The 21878-nt window shown below is 28.1% G+C and overlaps 2 protein-coding genes across 2 annotated transcripts in view; one reads left to right on the plus strand and one right to left on the minus strand.

Annotated features, from left to right (window-relative positions):
* The window catches only part of LOC107450190 (protein phosphatase 1 regulatory subunit 42), a 23536-nt gene extending 21522 nt beyond the window's left edge, over positions 1-2014 (minus strand). Inside the window, exon 1 of the mRNA XM_043047632.2 lies at positions 1933-2014. The gene's annotated coding sequence lies outside the window, so the exon portion shown is untranslated. The remainder of the gene's footprint in view (positions 1-1932) is intronic.
* A 6122-nt stretch (positions 2015-8136) lies between these two features.
* On the plus strand, positions 8137-10527 carry LOC122270411 (U20-hexatoxin-Hi1a-like; the record flags this gene model as incomplete). Its single annotated transcript, XM_043047626.2, is given in 2 exon segments — positions 8137-8428; positions 10321-10527. Coding segments are annotated over 2 exon segments (435 nt in total). The 3' UTR covers positions 10476-10527.
* Between the last annotated feature and the right edge of the window lie 11351 nt (positions 10528-21878).

The raw sequence follows: 21878 nt of genomic DNA on the forward strand, positions 1-21878 counted from the left end.
CACGAGGGAAAAATGCACAATATTACCGTGATTACAGAGCACGGAAGCGAGCGGAGCAGGAAAAAGAGTCGTTGAATAGAACTAGTGATCCTTCTAGGACTGCTGATTCTTCTACAATTAACGTCGCAGGTTACGAAGTTTAACTTCTTCCGCGATGAGGGACTCCACGCACTATTTTTTTCTTTGCTTAAATATTAATGTGTGATCCCTAATGTATACTTCACTTCAGTTGCGAATAGGATTCTAAAAATATATATTAAGGGTGGTTACTACGGAAGACCAAAGGCAATGACTTTATTGTTCATCTGAAATACATTAACGCTAGCAGTTATAATTGTTTAATGGCTAAAATATTTATTTTCAAACTTTCTTTTTTCTTTTTAACCTTGATATCGCTTATTTAAATGTTATATTTTTATGAATGATTATTAACTATGGATTTAGAGGAACAAATGCTGAAAATATTTGTTTTCAAGTTAATAATTATTTAATTCCTCCGAGTAATATAAATTTTTAATCACAATAATTAAAATTCAAAACACTCATTCCTTCAAAAACTTTTTATCATGATCAAAATACTGATTCTTCTGAGTACTGAAACTTTGCATACACAATTACCACAATTCAAAGTACTTAAGTTTCTTGGAGCATTTTCTAATTTATAAAATAGAGCCAAGCTTACTTTACGCTAAGTGCACAAAAAATTATAAAATATTAACTTTCAAATATCTCTTTTAAAAGAAAATCCAAAACACTTTTGAATTTTATAAAACATAGCTACACACTTTACCTAAATGTACCTACCACTATAATGTCGCTATGAAATGTCCCTTTATTTAAATGAATTTTGAATAATTATCATTTTATAATATTAATATTAGCTAATATTAATTATTTACTGTTTTATATTTTATACTTTTATTCTCTCGTTTGTTTTAAATATGAATATGAACCATAGAACTGAAACAATGAACACGTGAACATTTTTTACAATTTACAAATGCAAAATATATTCAGATTACTAATATATTTCATGCAAATAAATTTTTTTTGTATGAAGAACAAGGCATCTATATTTTAACTTAATGTTTGAATTTTAATTATTTAAAATCTTTATATAATGTAAACCTATTTAAAATAACAAAAATTAAACATATAAGAAATTTGTCACATAAAACATATAAAAAATTACAAAAAAAAAAACTATAAGCAGGAAACAATAATAGTTTGATATAATTATTTACTCTAACTATTATTGCCTCCTTGTCACTTGAAATTTGAAAAATCATCCAGCTTATTTTAAGTTTTATTACCATTCTGTAAAATACTCACCTGTATTTTACATTTTAATGGTGCAAAAAAAACGAGATTTAATGCCATTTAAAAATTATTTCTGATTATGGCATCATGGCTTACCTTAACATAAAAAAAGAAGAAAAAAAAGAAAGAAATAGTTTAACATTATTCAGTACTTTTGTCTCTTAATTTAGCTTAATTTTTGATATTGTTACATATTATAAATCTAACAAATACGCTAATAGTAACATTATTACCATTACATTGCTTAAGAAATATTTATTGACTGATGCGAAAAACATGACAAAATAAAATTGAACGACGAAGAATAAAAAAAATATCGTAACAAAATTTTCTAATTTTCTAACGTTAGAAAATTATTTTAATAATACTTTACAAGCGAAGAATTTTATTAATTTTTGCACATTAAGAAATTCTAAATGAAGTTATAAATATCTGTAAGAAGAAAAAAAAAATCAAACGATTATAACCTACACAAATATTTGAAATGATTCCTTCATATTTTGTAATTTTCTATAGGCTTGAATTTTTAATAATTTTTAACCTAAACGAATAGAAAAGCAAATATTATTGACAAGCATTTAAAAAACTTAATATTTACCCAAACAAACTTACCGATTTACAAGGAATAGCTTCACTGTTTACCATTTTCATTCTCTTCCTAAAAAAGTCATTTTTCAGTTTATATTGTTTTCCATTTCGTTTCCATAGAAACCATAATTTTTGGCTTGTCACCAGATGGCGCCGTTTTTCACATTTCATCCAGAAAAGAATGAAAACTGAAAATGGCACATAACGAATTCAAGCGTGACAGTCTGTCGTTACTTACAACCCTTTCTTCTTCTTTTTTTTCTTTCTTTTTGGGTCGTAAATGACTGACTAAAACACGGCTATTGCGGTCATCTCTCATTCGTAAATTCTGTATGCGTTCGAGAACTTGAGCCAGGTTGTTTGGAATTGAGACGGGATTTTTAAATCTCATAATGGGTTCTGATGGTTAGAAGAAAGCCTAACTAAATGAAAGTGAACTTTAGGTTTGTGAAGATGATGAAAAATGGATGTTAGAAGTGAGAGTCATTTTAATACAAAAATGAATTTTGCAACATTTGCACGTAGTAGTACATTTTGTAACACGAATAAGTACAGTTTTTCTTTCCAATTTAATATGGTAAATGGAATGAGATGGATAGCAGTGTATTTTCTCCAGTTTCTCGTGAATTACAAACTTAAAAACATTTTTATCTTATTAAAATGGATTTACAGAAATTAATGTATTATATGGATGGTTGAAATGTAAACAATAACAAACTTTCTAAAACCAAAAGAAATTTAGAAAATTTCCAATACAACAACAATCCAATTTCCAATAACAATCTTAATATTCTAGGAAGTTTTATTGTGATCTGTGTTTAAAATAAGGTGTAACCTTACCATTCATAAAAGTTTTCTGCAACTTACGAATTCTGACAGGTCTTGAACATAAGATAGATTTAAGGAAATTAATATCTCAGCATAAATAAAGTGCAAAGTTTGCCACGCTTTGAGTGTCCCTTATTTGGCTATATTTGTGTAAAATAGTGCCGTTAATTATTTTTTGGGTTCATCATAACAAGCTCATGGAGTTTTCCGAATTCATTCTTTGCTTCTTTCATTGAAAGTTAAATTGAAAAAACACATTATATTAAAAACAATACAAGTATAATATTACTGGATGGGCTTAAAGCTTAGGCGTAACAATCAATCGGAAGTAGTAACTATGAAACCTTAAAGATGAATTTTAACACCCAACGCCATCTGAGCTTAGCTTTGCGCTGTCAGCCATCGATAAATCTTTTTTTTTTTTTTTTTTTTTTTTTTTTTTTTTTTTTGCTACGCGTTTAGTAAGTTTCTTTTGTGTCTATCAAAATGAAAACTTTCAGTCAAATTAGCCACAGTACTCCTCAAATTTCTATTGTATCGATTGACAATACGAACTTCAAATGTCCTCTGAATATTAAAACCTGAATTTATCAATACTTTATCTTCAATCTAAAGTTGTCGTCAGCCAAAGTTTAGAGTTAGCTGAGCCAACTCTCTAGTTAACTGGAGTTTTTAAATCTTAATTAGAGCTTATCCATATTTATTCTTTTATTAGTTTAAAAGTTTAAAAAGCGTAATAGAGCATGATTATTATATAAGTACAGATTTTATATTAAAAACTTTGCTTTCATTAATACGAGATCATTTTAGAATAAGCATCTGCTCATTTTAGAGAATTGAATTAGTCTATTCTTACATGACCTAGTCTTAGACTTGAAACTCTTCATATAAAAAAAAGCAAACTCTGCAATAAATAATCAAAATATCGTAAATAGCAAATTATAGTAATTTGGTCTGAGAATGTTTCCACTTTGCAGCATTTCGGTTAAGAAAGAGAATTATTGAAACTCTTCATACAATTCTCTTTTCAATAAATAATTAAAATATTGTTATAAGCAAAATATCATTATATTATCATAAAATTTAATTTATCATCAGTTAAAATTTCAACTACTAGTAATTCTAATTAAAAAAAAACTTTAAAAAATTTAACTGAGGCTTTATTTCACACCTTTAATATTTATTCTATAAAATGCCAAATGAGCAATTAATTTTTTAATAAAACATATTTATCAAATAAATTTTTGCAAACTAACAGAACAGAAAAATACATTTCAATATTTAAAGATTCTGGATCAATTGATAAATAATTCGGCGTAATTTCCTGCTTCTTGGCTGCAAAAAAAAAACACTTCTGGTGTAGCGCAGAACTATCATAGCAGCAAACCTCCTTCGAAGGATTCCATTGTTCACTTTCTAAATTTTGTTAATTACACCAGTTCGCCATCGCCTAAATGATTACGAAATTAAGTACAAGACATTAACGGAATTAAAACTAAAATTAAAAATAAAACCTCGAGCGTAAAGCTTTCAACACGAAGTTGGACCAATTTCGCTACCTATCTTTTTCGAAAGCTGTATTTAGGAAAGTTTTAAAAATCTTGTCAAATTATCCTAATTTGAGTTAGACACTGAGACTCTATGTAAATGAAAACAGATGTGCCAAAAAAAGGATTTTTATTCAAAATTTTAACTTGGTAAATAAACAAAGAAAAATTAAAATTTGTAAGCTTCAAAAGTGTCAAACAAGTCAGCTCAAATACAACCACAATATTGTATGAATAAACGATAGTTGCTTACAGTATTTTATTTTAACCTTTCGAACCTTTTGAATGCATGTTCAAACACTTTTGAATGTATAGGCTCTACTCAAACTTAATGGGACATATATGTCCCATCGAACGCTCCAAGCAAACTGTTGAGTAAAATAGATCCCATTTTAGCATTATCGATCATTATAGTCTTTTGAACTTCCCTCTTTTTGTTTGGATGGTTGGCAGCACCTGTAAAATTATCGTGGTGGCTTTGAAGAAATAACATGTTGTTGGAGATTTTTTCATTATTTCACGAAAAAATTAATAACTAAAATAGAGCTTAGAGCAAAGAAAAATAAGAGTGTAATAATATAAGTATTATTTATAACCTTTTATTTAGTTTAGAATCATAATTTGCATGATTCAAATTACATAAGAGACAGAGTGAATGATAATATATTCATGGGTCATTAGTCTCTCAAAAAGACTAATGAGACATCAATGTCCCAGTGCCTTACTGCATGAAGTTAATACAGATTTTAACAAAAAAATATCTGTAATAATTTATATATCAATGGTTAAAAAAACATTGTGTTGCCAAAAGAAATACTTTCACTATGAGAAAGTTAGAAATCAGTCTTGAAAAGATTAAATTTTTATTTTTAAAAATTTAAAATTAAGATATATAGACTTGATTGTATTAAATTTTTTACTTATTGCACTAATAGGACATTAATAAATTATTTATTAAATTAATTAATACTGAATGTTTAAAACATTATATATTCAGTTTTTCCAACAAACTATTATCAAATTTTTCATCAACTGATTATCATTATTTAATATCTATCTATATTATATAAAACGCTAATACGTACGTATGTATGTATCAATAAAACCGATGATATTTCTTTTCTCGCACTGGCAACAGTTTTCATTTTTAATTGATTGGATTCGGCGCGCAAGAGCACGTAGTGAGCAACCAGATAACAATAACCAGAGTGAGCATTATCAGGTTGTTCAATTCAGATTCATGCACTAAAAACATGACAATATTTAATTTAAACTCAATTAGGAATTAATTAATTAATTGAAGTGAGAATGCTTTAAAAGGCCGCTGTTGAATTGATATTTTTCTACTGGGAGCTACCTAAACGTCTAAAAAACGTTTAAGTGTTTGTATTGAATGCATTGAATTTTTTTATATTTCGCGTTTATTTATGCATTGAATTTTCACGCTTTAAAATGCAGAATATTAGTGAAGCAATATTTGATAATTTATTTTGCTAATATGTTTCTTATTTAGCTAATGTTTTGATTTTTTCACCATGCACAATCTAAATAGCTAATATACTTTTTTAAAAGCCAATAAGAACATTAGTAGAATTCTTCTACATAAGTACAATACTATGTCTTTGATGACAAAATACTATGTCTTTGATGATAATATACTATGTCTTTGTGCTAGAACATTGTGTTCATTGGCGAGCGAGCGCAGCGAGCCATGGTTCACGGCGTGAACCACATAGGATTGCGTAGCAATTCTCGGGGGTTGGCGAGCGTTAGCGAGCAGGAGGCGTAGCCTCCTAGTTCAATTTAATAAACGAAGTATAATATCGATTAAATTAATAGCATCTTAGGTAATAATGAATAAAATTTAAAATGACTTATTGAATTTAAACTTAAAATAACTTATTAAATTTAAAATAAACATTTGTTAAAATATGGGATGTTATTCAAGTTCGAAAATAAAAAGCAGATGTTCAGTCTCAACACTTTAACGGTCTATCTTCCAACAATCATACATTCAAAGTTCTGGCTTCAAATTCATACACAAATGTAGATAAGGTTGTGTGAAAACTTTTAATTCCGCAGATGTTAAAAAAATATATAAACTCAACTGTAAAAATGAATCGTCCTCTTTAATCCTTACAAGCAAAGTAAGTATACTTTAAATATTAAATAACTAAATTATAATAATAATTATTATTATTTAAATTAAATATTTATGGTATTACATGGATAATATTAGAACTTATGTTATAGTTCGTTTAAATTTTTTTGTTTGATAAAAATTTTATTATAAATCGACTCGTATTACTAATATTAATTTAATTCAATCATTAATGTTAAGATTCTACTACTGATATTACAGTAACTAAATTGCTAATATTATACTTATGCCATTATTAATTACATTATATTTTTACTGCTAATTATTTTCTAATTAAAATTACAATCTAATTTAAATCTATTTAACTACAATTAAAACTACAATTAATTAAATCTAATTTAATTACAGTTAAAATTATTATTGAAATTATTTTTTGTGTAATTATATAAAATTCATCAAAAAAGGCGAATATTTCTAATTATGTTCTTTTCAATTTTTAAGGCAGGAATGTTTAAATTAACTCTAAGAATTCTGGTAAAATAACCGTACTGTGTGGCAAAGACATTTTAGGTATAAAAAAAAAAACATAGTTCGAAATGAAAACCAAAATATTATGGTATTTAAACCATTCATTTAGAAATTTTTCCGTTCATATGATAACGGATAAATTGTTAATTGTTTTAATAATAATAAATTGTTTTAATACCTTGCTTTAAAGTATCTTTAAAAAATTCTAAACTTTACCCCTATTTAACAAATTTTATCCCGTATTATAAATCTGGCAAATTTTACCGAAGAGTTTTGGTAATAATTTTCAGATAAATTAACGAGTAAAAGGGTTTTATAATCATGGTGTTTGGTCATGCGGTAAAATTCAGGAATTTTATCATGATACCAAAAATAACATTTATTCGGTACAATTTACTTTTCATTTTTATAATTTTAAGTTATACTACCTGTGTGGTAATGAAAACTTTAATTTTGAACTATTTTCCTACAAACGAATAGGTTGCCAAATGAATGCTTCAAATAATTTAAATTTCAGTTTTATTAACAAAACAATGTTTGTTGTTGTTTTTTTTTACCAGAAATGTCATTATTATACGAGTACGGTAGTTTTACCAGGTATTCTTTTCTCCGTGTAGACTAGTACGGTAGTTTTAAAAGGTATTCTTTTCTCCGTGTAGACTAGTATGGTAGTTTTACCAGGTATTCTTTTCTCCATGTTTCTAGTAGTTTTCTTCAAACCTGTTTTTGAACTTTTTGCTATATTTAATTTTAATCCTCTTGTATATTTTTGTATTAAAAATGCAGTTGGTATGTTGTTTGTAGTATTATCAAACTTACCAACAATTTTCCGCTTTGCATCGTTTTGTTATCAATTTAAAATAATGTCTGTCACAACGAATAATTCAACAGTAATAGCATAAATTACACCACAATAGCTACATATTATTTCAAATTCATAGACATTTAAAAATTGAATAACAATTCATCATTGACTGAAAATCATAAAATATTTTTAGTCGAGAAATCATAATATATTTTTAGTCAAATAATCAAAAAATCATAATATAATTTTAATCAAATAATAGAAAAATCATAAAATATTTTTAGTCAAATAATAGAAAAATCATAAAATATTTTTAGTCAAATAATTAAAAAATCATAAAATATTTTTAGTCAAATAATCAAAAATTCATAATATATTTTTAGTCAAATAATAAAAAAATTATAAAATATTTTTAGTAGCTGTAACTAACAATGAAGGCTTTCCTTATCGCAACTGTGGCCCTCTGCTGCCTCGCTGGTGTTTTCGCCAAGTCTGCATGCGAAGAACACCGTGAAAGGGAACAGAAATCCAACACCAAAGTCAAACTGATCCCCAAATGCACGCCAGAAGGTGACTATGAAGCCCTCCAATGCTTCGAAGGTTCCAGATTCTGCATGTGCTGGAGGCCAGATGGCAGCCACATTGTTGATCCCTCACTGAAGATCAAGACTTGTGCATGCCACGCTCACCGAGACAATGAACTCAGACGATGTAAGTAGCCCCCACACATATTAGCGCGCTATTTTCTTCATACACTGTTAGAATTTTTCGTTCTGAAATTATGGTAAAATAATCGGCAGCAATCTCCACATTCAATTAACCCTAAAGTTTATGGTAAAGACAATTTTTACCTTCGTGGGTCTGAAACCGTTCACAACTAGTATGGTTAAAAATAAACCATAAATACAAAACTATCCTGTTTTTTAACCATTTACCACTAGCATGGTTTCAAAACTATAAAAAAGGAAATTAAACTAGAATTATTAACAGTTTAGCACCTTTAAGGTGCAGTCATCTACTCGAACCCCGAACAATTTGCGAGAAAATAAGTGTTTTCCTTCGGTGGGTCTAGTTTGTGCGTTAAAAGTTGTGGTTGTTTAACCATGTTAAGTAAGTAACCATATTAAGTAGAAAACGGTTTTTCTCACAATTAAAAGTTTAAATACCATCTTATTTCTGGTTATTTGACTGTTTTATTTGAATATGGTAAAATAATAATTAAATAAATTGTTATTCAACCATATTTTTTGGCGAAATTTCTAACAATGTATAAATATGCTGAACTTAGTAATTGCCGCAGTATTTGGTTTTCCTGTCAATAAGTCATTACCAACGTTAATGTTTTATAGCAATAAATTTTATAACTCATATTTAATAAACTATGTTTATGTCATTATCTAATAACGCAATTAAAAAGAAATAATAACGTAACTTCTAAGAATTATTATAATATGCTTTTTTCACCAAATATTTATATAAGATATTAGCGATATACTTTTTAATGATAAACTGCAAACGAAACAAAAAATTCTTAAGTATGCGTCAAAGAAATTAAAGTTATAACATATTCTGCTAAATCACTGTAATTTAGAATGTTTTATAAATAATAACACTTTTATTTTGAAATTTTAGCTGACTCTTAATTGTAAAATATTAGTTTGATAAAATAGTTTAATTATTATTTCTGAATTTATTTTTGAATAGAAAATTATTATGTTCCTTATAAGATGTCAATAATAACAAAATGCTGCACCATTCCATTTTGAAGAGCATGGAAAATTAGGAATATTTTATGCTTTAAATAATATTTTCCTTACACTGTTACAAAATGAATGGAAATATCTAATATTCATGGCAGTTTCTTCAAAAAGTTTTTTTTAATCCAATGTAGAACTTTTGATTTGTATTTTTATCACACAGAATCCGAAAAAACTACTCTGCAATTAAAATAAATTAATATAATGAATTCAGCATCAAAGTTTCAGAATTGTTTTTATTTCTAAACAGCACGTAGTTTTGAAATTTACAATTAATAACAAACAAGTCCTTAATTTATATGTACATTATACTTTTAAATAAATCATTTTATCAATATTTTTTTTGTCATAAAGTTCAGTTTATTAACGTAAAGTTTGAACTCAACTCATGAAATTATTTTATATGAATAAACAAACCATGAAGCATTTTTATTTTGCCAAAAAGTGTCTTAATAGCAAACATATTCAAAAGTTTATAAGGTCAGAAAAATTCCTACATATGCATACGGCAAATACTTCGAAATTTAATTTCAAAGAACTACTGGAATTTCAAACACTATTCCGGTTTAAATTCCTAGAACTGATTAAGAGTGTTAAATTTAAATTTTTAGAGTTACAGAAGAAAATTCCTAGCTGTTTTAAAAGGTTTATTTTACAGGAAATAAAAAAAAGCGTGTAACATTTTTATTTTTACGAAAATTTGAACGAAAGTCGTTAAAACAATCTGAAAAAATTTATGAAGTAGAAAAAGCCGTATTAATGTGTATTGGTATACTTAACATTTTCTTGTATTAGAAGAATCTTGGAATGTATTGATTTTGAGGGCAATTTCTTTTACCTTTGCAGCTGCCCAGGGAATCATCGGTAACTTTGTCCCCATGTGCAACCAAGACGGAACCTACGCTAAGAAACAGTGCCATGGATCCATCGGACTCTGTTGGTGCGCAGATGAAAGTGGCAAGCCAGTATCGGACTCTTTGAGAGGAGATGTTGACTGCTAATCAGTTTGTACATAGACCATCAAATAAACTATCACTAGCTGCTCAAGTATAACATTCGTTTCACTTTATTGTAATAAAGTTGCTTGACACAAAACAACATAACAACAGCAAAAAATTTTATTCAATGGAAGTTGAAAATTTTTCTATAATAATTTAAAACTTCTTTGCAAACAAATAAACAATCAAATATTTTTACTTATGATCTTAAATATATCAGAAGATATTAATGATTAAAAAAACAAGGAATGTATAGTTAGTGTTACCATTTAATATACAAAGTACAAATTGAAAAAGTAAATTACACAAGTGCAATTACACAATTTAGAGTAAAAGGTACAAATTTAAAATTTACAAGTCATGAAATTGCATTTTATCTAAAAAGTTTGGAGTAATAGGTACATCTTTAAAAAAAACAACAGATTGAAATATAAGTATTTCAGTTAAAGTATCAACGCTGAGAAAAATATTAGGGTCTAAACTTCCAGAATATGGTAAAGTTGACCGTCTTTTAGGCTCTATGGGAACACCAAATATCTCAGTAAATTTTACCAAAGAGCTTTAGTAATGGTTCTAGCTAAAATAATGGTAAAATATGGTTTTATAATTTGTGATAAAATTTGATAATTTCATCATGATACCTTAAAACTTAAAACATGGTAGAAAAACAATTTATTCGGTTAAATTTACTTTTCTGTTTCGTATTTTGTATTAAATATATGATAATAAAAACTAGAATTTTGAAAACTAGAATTTCCGGAGTGCCGTTATCGTATGAACGCAAAAATTTCCAAATGAATGTTTTTTTTCTGGTTTTTAATACCTGAGTGATAATTTTTTTACGAGTAATGTCAGTGATGCACCGAACGGTGATTTTATCAGAATTGTTTTTTCGTATAAGTTAAACAGAATACATTTCATTTAATATAACGAACAACATGAATTTTGAAAACTTTAATTAGTTACTTAATAAATAAGCTGTACGTAAATACGTACAAAAATTTAGCTGTGTCAGAATTTGCAATTGAAGGGACAAGCTTCTCTTCAAATTTGTTTTGAACCCTAAGTGATAAAAAGTACAAGTAACAAAAATTGCATTTATTTGTAACTTAGTAATTTGAAAACCTGCAAGAAACAGGTAAGTTATTGGTTACCTGTTTGTCGCTTATTTGAACAAGTAAGTTTGACTACAGAAAAATTTGATTACCAAATTTTTCCATTCTAAAAAGTTGGTGTACGGTGTGCAAAATAAAAAATAGACCACTCTGAATAACTTTTAATGTAATGATCAGATCTTCACGTTCCAGTACTCAATCTTAATGTCTGACACAAAACGTATTTTCTCTTAAGAAATATATATTTTTCCCAATGGATGTGGATTTATCTGCTATCTGAGAGATATGATGCCCATAGCAAAGTCAAGAGAGTGGTTCAAAGTTCAAACCTCTTAATGTTAATTTTATTTTATGCGTATTTCGCTATATGTCAAGAACTTTTTAAGCAAATTGAACAATTTTAGCACACAATTATAAAATTCGTTTATCTAAATAAGAATCCATGTAAAATATAGCTTTTAATAGATATTAATTATATTTTATTCTTTATTGTTATTTTATTTAATAATAGTAAAAAAATTAATTCTAAGATATACATAACTTTTTACATCATTTTAAAAACGTAATTTTACAGGGAAAAATACAAAATTTGAACGAAATCGATCAAATAATTTCTGTAAAATCGAATTTTAAAAAAGTCGTATTTTCAAAATTCAATTTCGCAGGAACTACTTGACTGATTTCTCTAAGGCAGCGGTTCCCAAATGCTGTTCCGTGGAACTCTAGGGTTCCATGGACGATGTAAAGAGCTTCTACGAGTTATTACTTATTGTAACCAGAGATGAGTTGTGAAACCTCAGATTAATTTTAGATCCAACCTATAATTATTTCAGAATTTATTTAATGTTTCGGTTGCTTCTATGAAATTATTTCAAGTAAAATAGCAAAGAAATAGAAATGCCATTTTTTAAAAGAAAATATTATATTCTTAATAGCAATATATTGAACAAATTATGAAAAGAACAAGCATTTCTAAAATACCTATTGCATTAATATTTCAGATGAAGCTTTTCAAATCGAAATAAAGTATCTAATATTTCTTAATAAGTTCATGTTTCCTTAATATACTTTCGTGAATATAGCAGTTGTTTTAAGTTTTCATTTCGAAGTAAATCAAAATTTGTCTGATTTTATCCATTTTTAGCTTGTGTATATAAACCAAAAACAAATTCATAACTAGACTAGGTAAAACACAGGGATTGAAAATTCAACTGTCAGACAGAAATATAATTTTAGATTAAGATTAATAATACAATAATGATATTATAATAATAATTATTGTATTAATAGTTTAAGATTATTAATACGATTATTAATTTGATTTCTGTAAAAGGAATTCTACCGCTACCATACAGAGTTAGGGCAATAAATGAATATCAACTACCTAAAACTGTTAAAGAGTTATGGCGATTTTTATCTCTAATTAATTTTTATAGAAGGTTCTTGAAAAACGCAGCACATGAGCGATTAATACTGTCTGATTATCTTAAAGGGGCTAAGAAAAATGATAACCGGCCTATAATTCGGACAGAGGAAGCAAAGATATCTTTTGAAAAATGCAAAGTTAGTATTTGTGAAACAGCTATGTTAAAGCATCCATCTCAAAATGTGGAATTATCTTTGACGTGCGATTCTTCAGATCGAGCTATTGGATCGGTTCTAAGCCTGAAAGAGGGTGATGAGTTCAAACCTTTGTCATTTTTTTCGCTTAAGTTTACCCCAAGTGAACAGCGTTATAGTGTGTATGATTGCGAATTATAGGCTATTTACGCTTCTGTTCGGCATTTTTCTTACTTGTTGGAAAGTCGCGAGTTTTCAATTTATACCTATCATAAACCTTTAATTTACGCTTTTACTCATCGGAGAGAGAAATGCCCTCTCCTATCGATTATAAAGAGTTTGCTAAAGCTGAGTTGATAGATAAGGAACTTCTTGGTTTAAACTCTTGTAATAAATCATTAAAACTGAATTTTGTCAAAGTTCCAAGTATGGAAACAGAATTCTTCTGTGACGTTGAGGAAAGGTGTCGTCCATGCGTTCCTCCAGACTTTCGTCATAAAATCTTTAAGACTCTTCATGAATTATCCCACCCTGGTGCAAAGCCTACCGTCAAGTTGATTAGAGAACGTTTCGTGTGGCCAAGAGGGAAGATGCTGAATGATTTCGATGCGGTGTAGCATTTCAAAAAAATAAGGTGCAACGACATGTGATAAGTCCTCCTGGTACATATCCCTTAACTCGTCAGCGATTCAATCATATTCCTATTGATTTGGTGGGCCCACTCCCTTCTCGAGGTTATGCTTATTGCTTAACATGTGTGGATCGGTTTTCCCAATGGCCTGAAGTTGTACCTCTAGGGGTCATTAAAGCAGAGACAGCTGCTTTTGATTTTTTTTCATACTGGATCGCAAGATTTGGTGTAACTGAAAGGGTTACAACGGACCAGAGAAGACAATTTGAGAGTAATTTATACCGAGAATTTGCTAGCCTTCTTGGTATTAAACTTGTACATACCGCACCATATCATTCTCAGTCAAACGGGATGGTACAGAGATTGCACAGGCAATTGAAGAGTGCGATTCGTGCTCATCCAACAGATGGGTGGACTTTAGTTTTACCTTCAATATTACTTGGTATTCGAGCTTCAATAAAGGAGTCTTTGCAGTGCTCTGTTTCTGAGATGGTGTATGGTACACCGATAACTTTGCCTGGAGAACCTTTTTTATAACTCTAGAAATTTAACTAACAACGAGTTTCTTGAATTTTTACAAAATAGAGTTAGGTCTTTGCGACCCGCTCCTGCTTCACAACATTGTAGGAAAAACGTTTTTGTTCATAAAGAACTCAATATCTGTACTCATGTTTATCTTCGATAGGATAGATTAAAGAGATCTCTTGTACCACCTTATAGCGGACCACATCTAGTTCTAGCTAAGTCTTCAAAGCACTTCACCATACAAATTAGAGATCGTAAGCAGACTGTTAGCATAGACAGATTGAAGCCGGCATTTCAGCTCTCTGAGATAAAGATTAACCACGTGAAATTTTCCATGTGACTGTCTTCCAGACTGCGTTGGGGAACTCTGTAGTGTCGCTGCTGTCTCGATCATTATTTCTTGTGAAGTGAACTGAAGTGGTCCCGATCTTCACAGTATAAATATTGGAACACGAATTTGATACTCACTTTTCTGTGTTTTCGTCTTTAAACAGCTGTATTGAACGAGAACACGTTGCGAGCGTGGAACGTTTGGTTTAGCTTAAATAAATGTTTTCTTTAGATGTTTACACGAGTCTTATTTTCTGAGCACAGGAGAATTCCAGAATTTGCGACTGGAGGAAACTGCACTTACAATATTTCATTTAAACCCTTTCGAACCTTTTGAATGCATATTCCAAAATCTTTTGAATGTATATGCTCCTTTCAAACCTTATGTTACATATATTTCACATCGAACGTTCCAAGTAGACTGTTCAGTAAAATAGATCCCATTTTAACATTAGACTTGCTCATTATAGTCTTCTAAATTTCCCTCTTTCTATTTGGATGGTTGGTAACGCTTGTAAAATAATCATGGAGGCATAGCTTTGAAGAAATAACATGTTGTTAAAGATGTTTTCATCATTTCGTGAAAAAATAAAAAACTAGATTAGAGTAAAGAAAAATAGAGTGTAATAATACAAATATCCTTTATAAGCTTTTATGTAGTTTTGAATCATAATTTGCATGATTCAAAACTACGTAATAGAAAGAGTGAGATATAATTCATTCATAGGTTATTAGTCACTCAAAAAGACTAATGGGACTCCCTGTATCTTACTGTATGATGTTAATATAGATTTTAACAGAAAAATATCAGCTATACTATCAATGGTAAAAAAAAACATTGTCCTGCTAAAAGAAATACTTTCGCCATGAAAAAAATAAAAATCAGTATTGAAAGGAATAAATTGTTATTTTTGAAAATTTAAAATTAAATTATATAAACTTGATGGTATTAATTTTTTTCTTATTGCACTAATAGGACATAAATAAATTATTTGTTAAATTAATTAATACTGAATGTTTAAAACATTATATATTCAGTTTTTCCTACAAATTATTATTAAGTTTTTCTTTAACTGATTATCATTAATTAATATTCTATTTAATAAACAAAGCACAATATAATTAATAGCATCTTAGGTAATAAGGAATAAAATTTCTAATATCGTATTGCATAAAATATTTGTTAAAATATGGGATGTTATTCAAGTTTGAAAATAAAAGGCAGATGTTTAGTTCCAACACTTTAACGGCCTATCTTCAAACAATCATATATTCAAATTTCTGGCTTTTAATTCATACACAAATGTAGATAAGGCTGTGTGAAAACTTTTGATTCTGCAGATGTTAAAAAATTATATAAACTCAACTGTAAAAATGAATCTTTCTCTTTTATCCTTACAAGCAAAGTAAGTATACTTAGTTTAAATATTAAATAACTAAACTAAAATTATAATAATTATTACATAAAATAAATATTTATGGTATTGCATGGATATTATAAGAACATATATTATAGTTTGTTTACATTTTTTTTGTCTGATGAAAACTTTATTATAAATTGGCTTGTATTACTAATATTAATTTAATTCAATCATTAATGCTAAGATTCTACAACTGATATTACTGTAACTAAATTACTAATATTATTCTTATTCCATTATATTTTTATTGATGATTATTTTCTAATTATTTATACAGTTAAAATTAATATTAAAATTATTTATTGCGTAATTATATAAAAATGCGGATATTCCTAGCGGAAGCCCTTTTTAATATTTTAAGCAAGAGTGTTTAAATTAACTCCAAGAATCCTGATAAAATAACCGTACAGTGTGGCAAAGACATTTTAGGTTTAAAGAAAACATAGTTCGAAATGAAAACCAAAATATATGGTATTTAAACCATTCATTTGGAAATTTTTCCGTTCATATCGTAATGGTTCATGGAAATTCAGATTTTCAAAATTATAATTCTTACAACTACACATTTAGTAAAAAATGCATAACTGCCAATTTAAATTTAACCGAATAAATTATTTTAATACCATGCTTTAAGGTATCATTAGAAAATTCCGAACTTTACACCCATTTAACAAATGATAAATCTGGTATTATAACACATATTATAAATCCGGAAAATTTTACCGAGGTGCTTAGGTAATAATTTTCAGTTAAATTAACGAGTAAAATGGTTTTATTACCATGGTGTTTGGTGGTAAATGCGGTAAAATTCGAGAATTTTCTTCTGGTTACATAGATCATGGCAAAAAAATCATTTATTTGATACAATTTACCTTTCAGTTTTATAATTTGAAGTTATACTAACTGTGTAATATTGCGAACTATAATTTTGAACTATTTCCCTGCAAACGAATAAGTTACAAAATGAATGTCTTAAATGCTTAAAGTTTTAGCTTTATTAACAAAACAATGTTTTTACTTATTTTTTTATTTTTTTTTATTTGAAATGTAATTATTATACGAGTACGGTAGTTTTACCAGATATTCATTTCTCGTGCAGTATTTTTTCCAATACTTCTCTTCAAACCTGTTTTATAACTCTGTGATTTATTTAATTTTAATCCCCCTGTATATTTTTGTATTAAACATACAGTTGGCATGTTGTTTGTAGTATTATCATACGTATCAACAATTTTTCGCTTTTCATCGTTATGCTATCAATGCAAAATAATGACTGTTACAGCGAATAATTTAACAGTAATAGCATAAATTAAACCAAAATACCAACATATTAATTATTCACAGACAATTAAAAATTGAATAATAATTCAGCATTGTTTAAAAATCATAAAATATTTTTAGTAGCTGTAACTAACAATGAAGGCTTTCCTTATCGCAACTGTGGCCCTCTGCTGCCTCGCTGGTGTTTTCGCCAAGTCTGCATGCGAAGAACACCGTGAAAGGGAACAGAAATCCAACACCAAAGTCAAACTGATCCCCAAATGCACGCCAGAAGGTGACTATGAAGCCCTCCAATGCTTCGAAGGTTCCAGATTCTGCATGTGCTGGAGGCCAGACGGCAGCCACATTGTTGATCCCTCACTGAAGATCAAGACTTGTGCATGCCACGCTCACCGAGACAATGAACTCAGACGATGTAAGTAACCTCCAAACATCCTCAGTTAGAAATTTTCGTTCTAATATTATGGTAAAATAATCGGCAGCACATCCAATTAACCGTAAAGTTTACGATGAAGAACGTTTTTACCTTTGTGTGTTTGAAACCGTTTACAACTAGCATGGTTAAATACAAAACTATCCTGTTTTTTAACCATTTACAACTAGCATGGTATCAAAACCATAAAAAAAGGAAATTAAGGTGGGATTATTAACAGTTTAGCAGCTTTAAGGTACAGTCATCTATGCGAGAATGAGGTTATTGTACTCTAACAGCCAGGGTCATAAGGGGGAGTCCAAAGGACTGGAAGACATTGGAGAAAGCATTGTGGTGTCAACGCTTGGACTCGAACCCCCATCCTGTCGATCAGGAGAATTACAGATTAGGCTTCTTGGCTACAATATGTACCCATTTGCAAGAAAAAAAGTGTTTTCCTTAGTTGGGTCTAATTTGTGCGTTAAAAGTTGTGGATGTTTAACCATGTTAGGTAAGTAACCATATTAAGTAGACAATTTAATAACCATATTTAGTAATTAAACGGTTTTTCTCACAAGTAAAAGTTTGAATACCATCTTATTTATGGTTATTTGTCTCTTTTATTTGAATATGGTAACATAATATTAAAGAAATTGTTAATTCAACATTGACGAAATTTTTAACAGTGTATTGATACGCTGAACTAAGTAATTGCCGCAGTATTTGGTTTTCCTACCAATAAATTATAACCAACGTTAATGTCTTATAACAATAAATTTTATAATTGATAGTTAATAAACTGTGTGTTTTCCAGTATGTAATAACATAATCATAAAGAAATAATAATCTAACTTCTAAGAATTATTATAATATGCTTTTTCCACCTGATATTTATGTAAGATATAAACAATATACTTTTTAATGATAAACTGCAAACGAAAAAAAAAACTTTTTAATAACTAGGAGTTAAAGCAATTAAATATATAACGTAATCTACTAAATCAGTGTAATTTAGAACGTTTTATAAATAATATCATTTTTATTTTGAAATTTCAACTGACTTTTAATTGTAAAATATTAATTTGATAAAATAGCTTAATTATGATTTCTGAACTTGTTTTTGAATAGAAAATGAGTATACACTTTTAAGAAGTCATTAATGACAAAGTGCTAAACTATTCCATTTTGGTGATGGTGGAAAATTAGGAATATTTTATGCTTTAAATAATATTTTCCTTACACTGCTACAAAAGGAATAGAAACATCTAATATTCATGGCAGTTTCTTCAAAATATTTTTTTCTCCAATGTAGAACTTTTGATTTGTATTTTTATCATTCGGAATCCGAAAAAACTGCTCTCCAATTAAAATAAATTAATATAATGAACTCAGCATCAAAGTTTCAGAATTGTTTTTATTTCTAAACAGCACGTAGTTTTGAAACTTGCAATTAATAACAAATAAATCCTTAATTTGCACACACTATATTTTATTTAACACATTATATTTTTAAATAAATCATTTTATTAATATTTTTTGTTTTAAAGTTTAGTTTATTGACGTAAAGTTTGAACTCAACTCTAGAAATTATTTTANTGATCGGATCATCACATTCTCAAGAGCAGATGAAAGTGGCAAGCCAGTATCGGACTCTTTGAGAGGAGATGTTGACTGCTAATCAGTTTGTACATAGACCATCAAATAAACTATCACTAGCTGCTCAAGTATAACATTCGTTTTACTTTATTGTAACAAAATTGCTTAACACAAAACAACGTAACAACAGCAAAACATTTTATTCAATGGACACCGAATTTTTTTAATAATAATTTAAAACTTCTTTACAAACAAATGAACAATCTTAAATATATCGGGTAATATTAACGAGTAAAAAACAAGGAATTTTCAGTTAGTGTTACCATTTAATATGCAAAGTACAGATTTAAAAAGTAAGGGGCCCAAGTGCAAGAATTTACAGTTAAAGTAACAAGTTTAGGGTAAAAAATAGAGTTTTTAAGGAAACAAGTAAAAGTACTTCCAGAAAAAATTACGAATTTCAAGAAAAAGTTACTGCTTTGAAAATTAATTGGTAATAATAAAAGAATTTATATTTTAAGAAAAAAGTTTAGAGTAAAGGCACAAATTTAAAATTTACATGTCAGGAAATCGCATTTTCTGTAAAAAAAAAATTTAGAGTAATGAGTGCATCTTTAAAAAAACAGCAGCAACAGATTGAAATATAACTATTTACAGTTTATTTTGTATTTTGTGAATTTACTTTAACTGTTCAAAATACAAAATAGTTATATTTACATATTGAAATATAACTATTTTGTATTTTGTACAGTTAAAGTAACTGCACCGAGAAAAAAATTATAGTCAAAACTACCAAAATATGGTAAAATGTACCGTCTTTCTGGCTCTATGAAAACACCAAATATCTCAGTAAATTTTACCGATGCCATTTGGAATTGGTTTTGGCAAAAATAATTAAAAAATATGGTTTATAATGTGTGATAAAATTTGGTAATTTTATAATATACATTAAAGCATGGCAGAAAAACAATTTATTCGGTTAAATTTACTTTTCAGTTTTGTATTTTGTACTAAATAATGATAATAAGTCAAATTTTAAAATTTTCAACTTCATCATCTTCGCTCTCAATTGCTCTTCTGAAAACATATGATAATAAGAACTATAATTATGAAAACTGGAATTTTCGGTAAACCGTTACCATATTAATGCAAAAATTACCAAATAAATGATATTTTTTTTGGATTTGAATAAGTTATGTTTTTTTTTATTATCCGAAATGTTAGTGACATACCATGCGGTGATTTTATCGGAATTTCTTTTCCGCATAAGTTAAACAGAACACATTTCACTTAATGAAATAACCAACAAGAATTTTGAAAACGTCAATCAGTTACTTAATAAATAAGAAAATTACGTTCTCCTTAGAATAACACAAAAGGAAAAAAAACCTTTTCCTTCTGTCAAAGAACCTCTTAAAGTATTAGTGTGAAATACGAATTAGTTTTGAAACGCAAAGAATTACGAACCGTACAAAAATTTAGCAACTCAAGAATTTGCAACTGAAGGGACAAGCTTCGATTCAAATTTGTTTCGAACCGTATGAGATGAAAAGTACAAGCTAACTTAATTGCATTTACTTGTAACTTAAGGGTTGTAACATCGAAAACCTGCAACAAGCAGATAAGTTATTGATTATCTGCTTTGTTGCACAATTGAGCAGGTAAGTTTGACCACAAAAAAATTTAATTCCTAAATTTTCCATTCTAAAAAGTCGATGTTCAGTCTGCAAAATAAAAAATGGATAACTCTGAATAACTTCTAATGTAATTATCGGATCCTCACGTTCTAGGACTCAATCTTAATGTTTGGAGGGGATGATTTCAAATATTCTAATCATTAGCCCAGATGGTATTTTAAGTTATAAAAATCGGTTACAAAGCGCATTTTCTCTGAATAAATATACCTCTCTTCCAATGGTTTCGGATTTATTGGCTACCTGGGAAATATGATGCCCAAAGTAAAGTCAAGAGAACGGTTTTAAGTTTGAACCTCTTAGTGGTAATTTAATTTAATGCATATTTCGCCATATGTCGAGAACTTTTTAAGCAAATTGAGATGTTTTTGCACACAACTATAAAATTCGTTTATCCAAATAAAAATCAATGTGAAAATAGCTTTTAATAAATATTTATTATCTTTTTTTATGTTCATTTTATTTAATAATTGTAAAAAAAATTGAATTGTAAGGTATATAACTTTTTACATCATTTTAAAAAATTTAATTTTACATGGTAAAATACAAAACTTGAGCGAAATCGATCTAATAGTTTCTGTGAAACAGAATTTTAAAGAAGTCGTTTATTTAAAGTTCGATTTTTCAGGAACTACTTGACTGATTTCTCTCAAATTTAATATTTTGCCATATAAAATAACATTCCTTAAAATGATTTAAAAAATCGTAATTTGAAAAAAATTGTAAAAAATTTTAATTGTAATTGTGAAATTTCTATTACCAATTTTAAGTAAAATAATAAAAAAACAAAATATTTGGCATATAATTATCTTTGGATATACGAATATTATAATTGTGAAAT

This window comes from Parasteatoda tepidariorum, chromosome 10 (genome assembly GCF_043381705.1).
Source record: "Parasteatoda tepidariorum isolate YZ-2023 chromosome 10, CAS_Ptep_4.0, whole genome shotgun sequence".
In the NCBI taxonomy this organism is placed as follows: domain Eukaryota; kingdom Metazoa; phylum Arthropoda; class Arachnida; order Araneae; family Theridiidae; genus Parasteatoda; species Parasteatoda tepidariorum.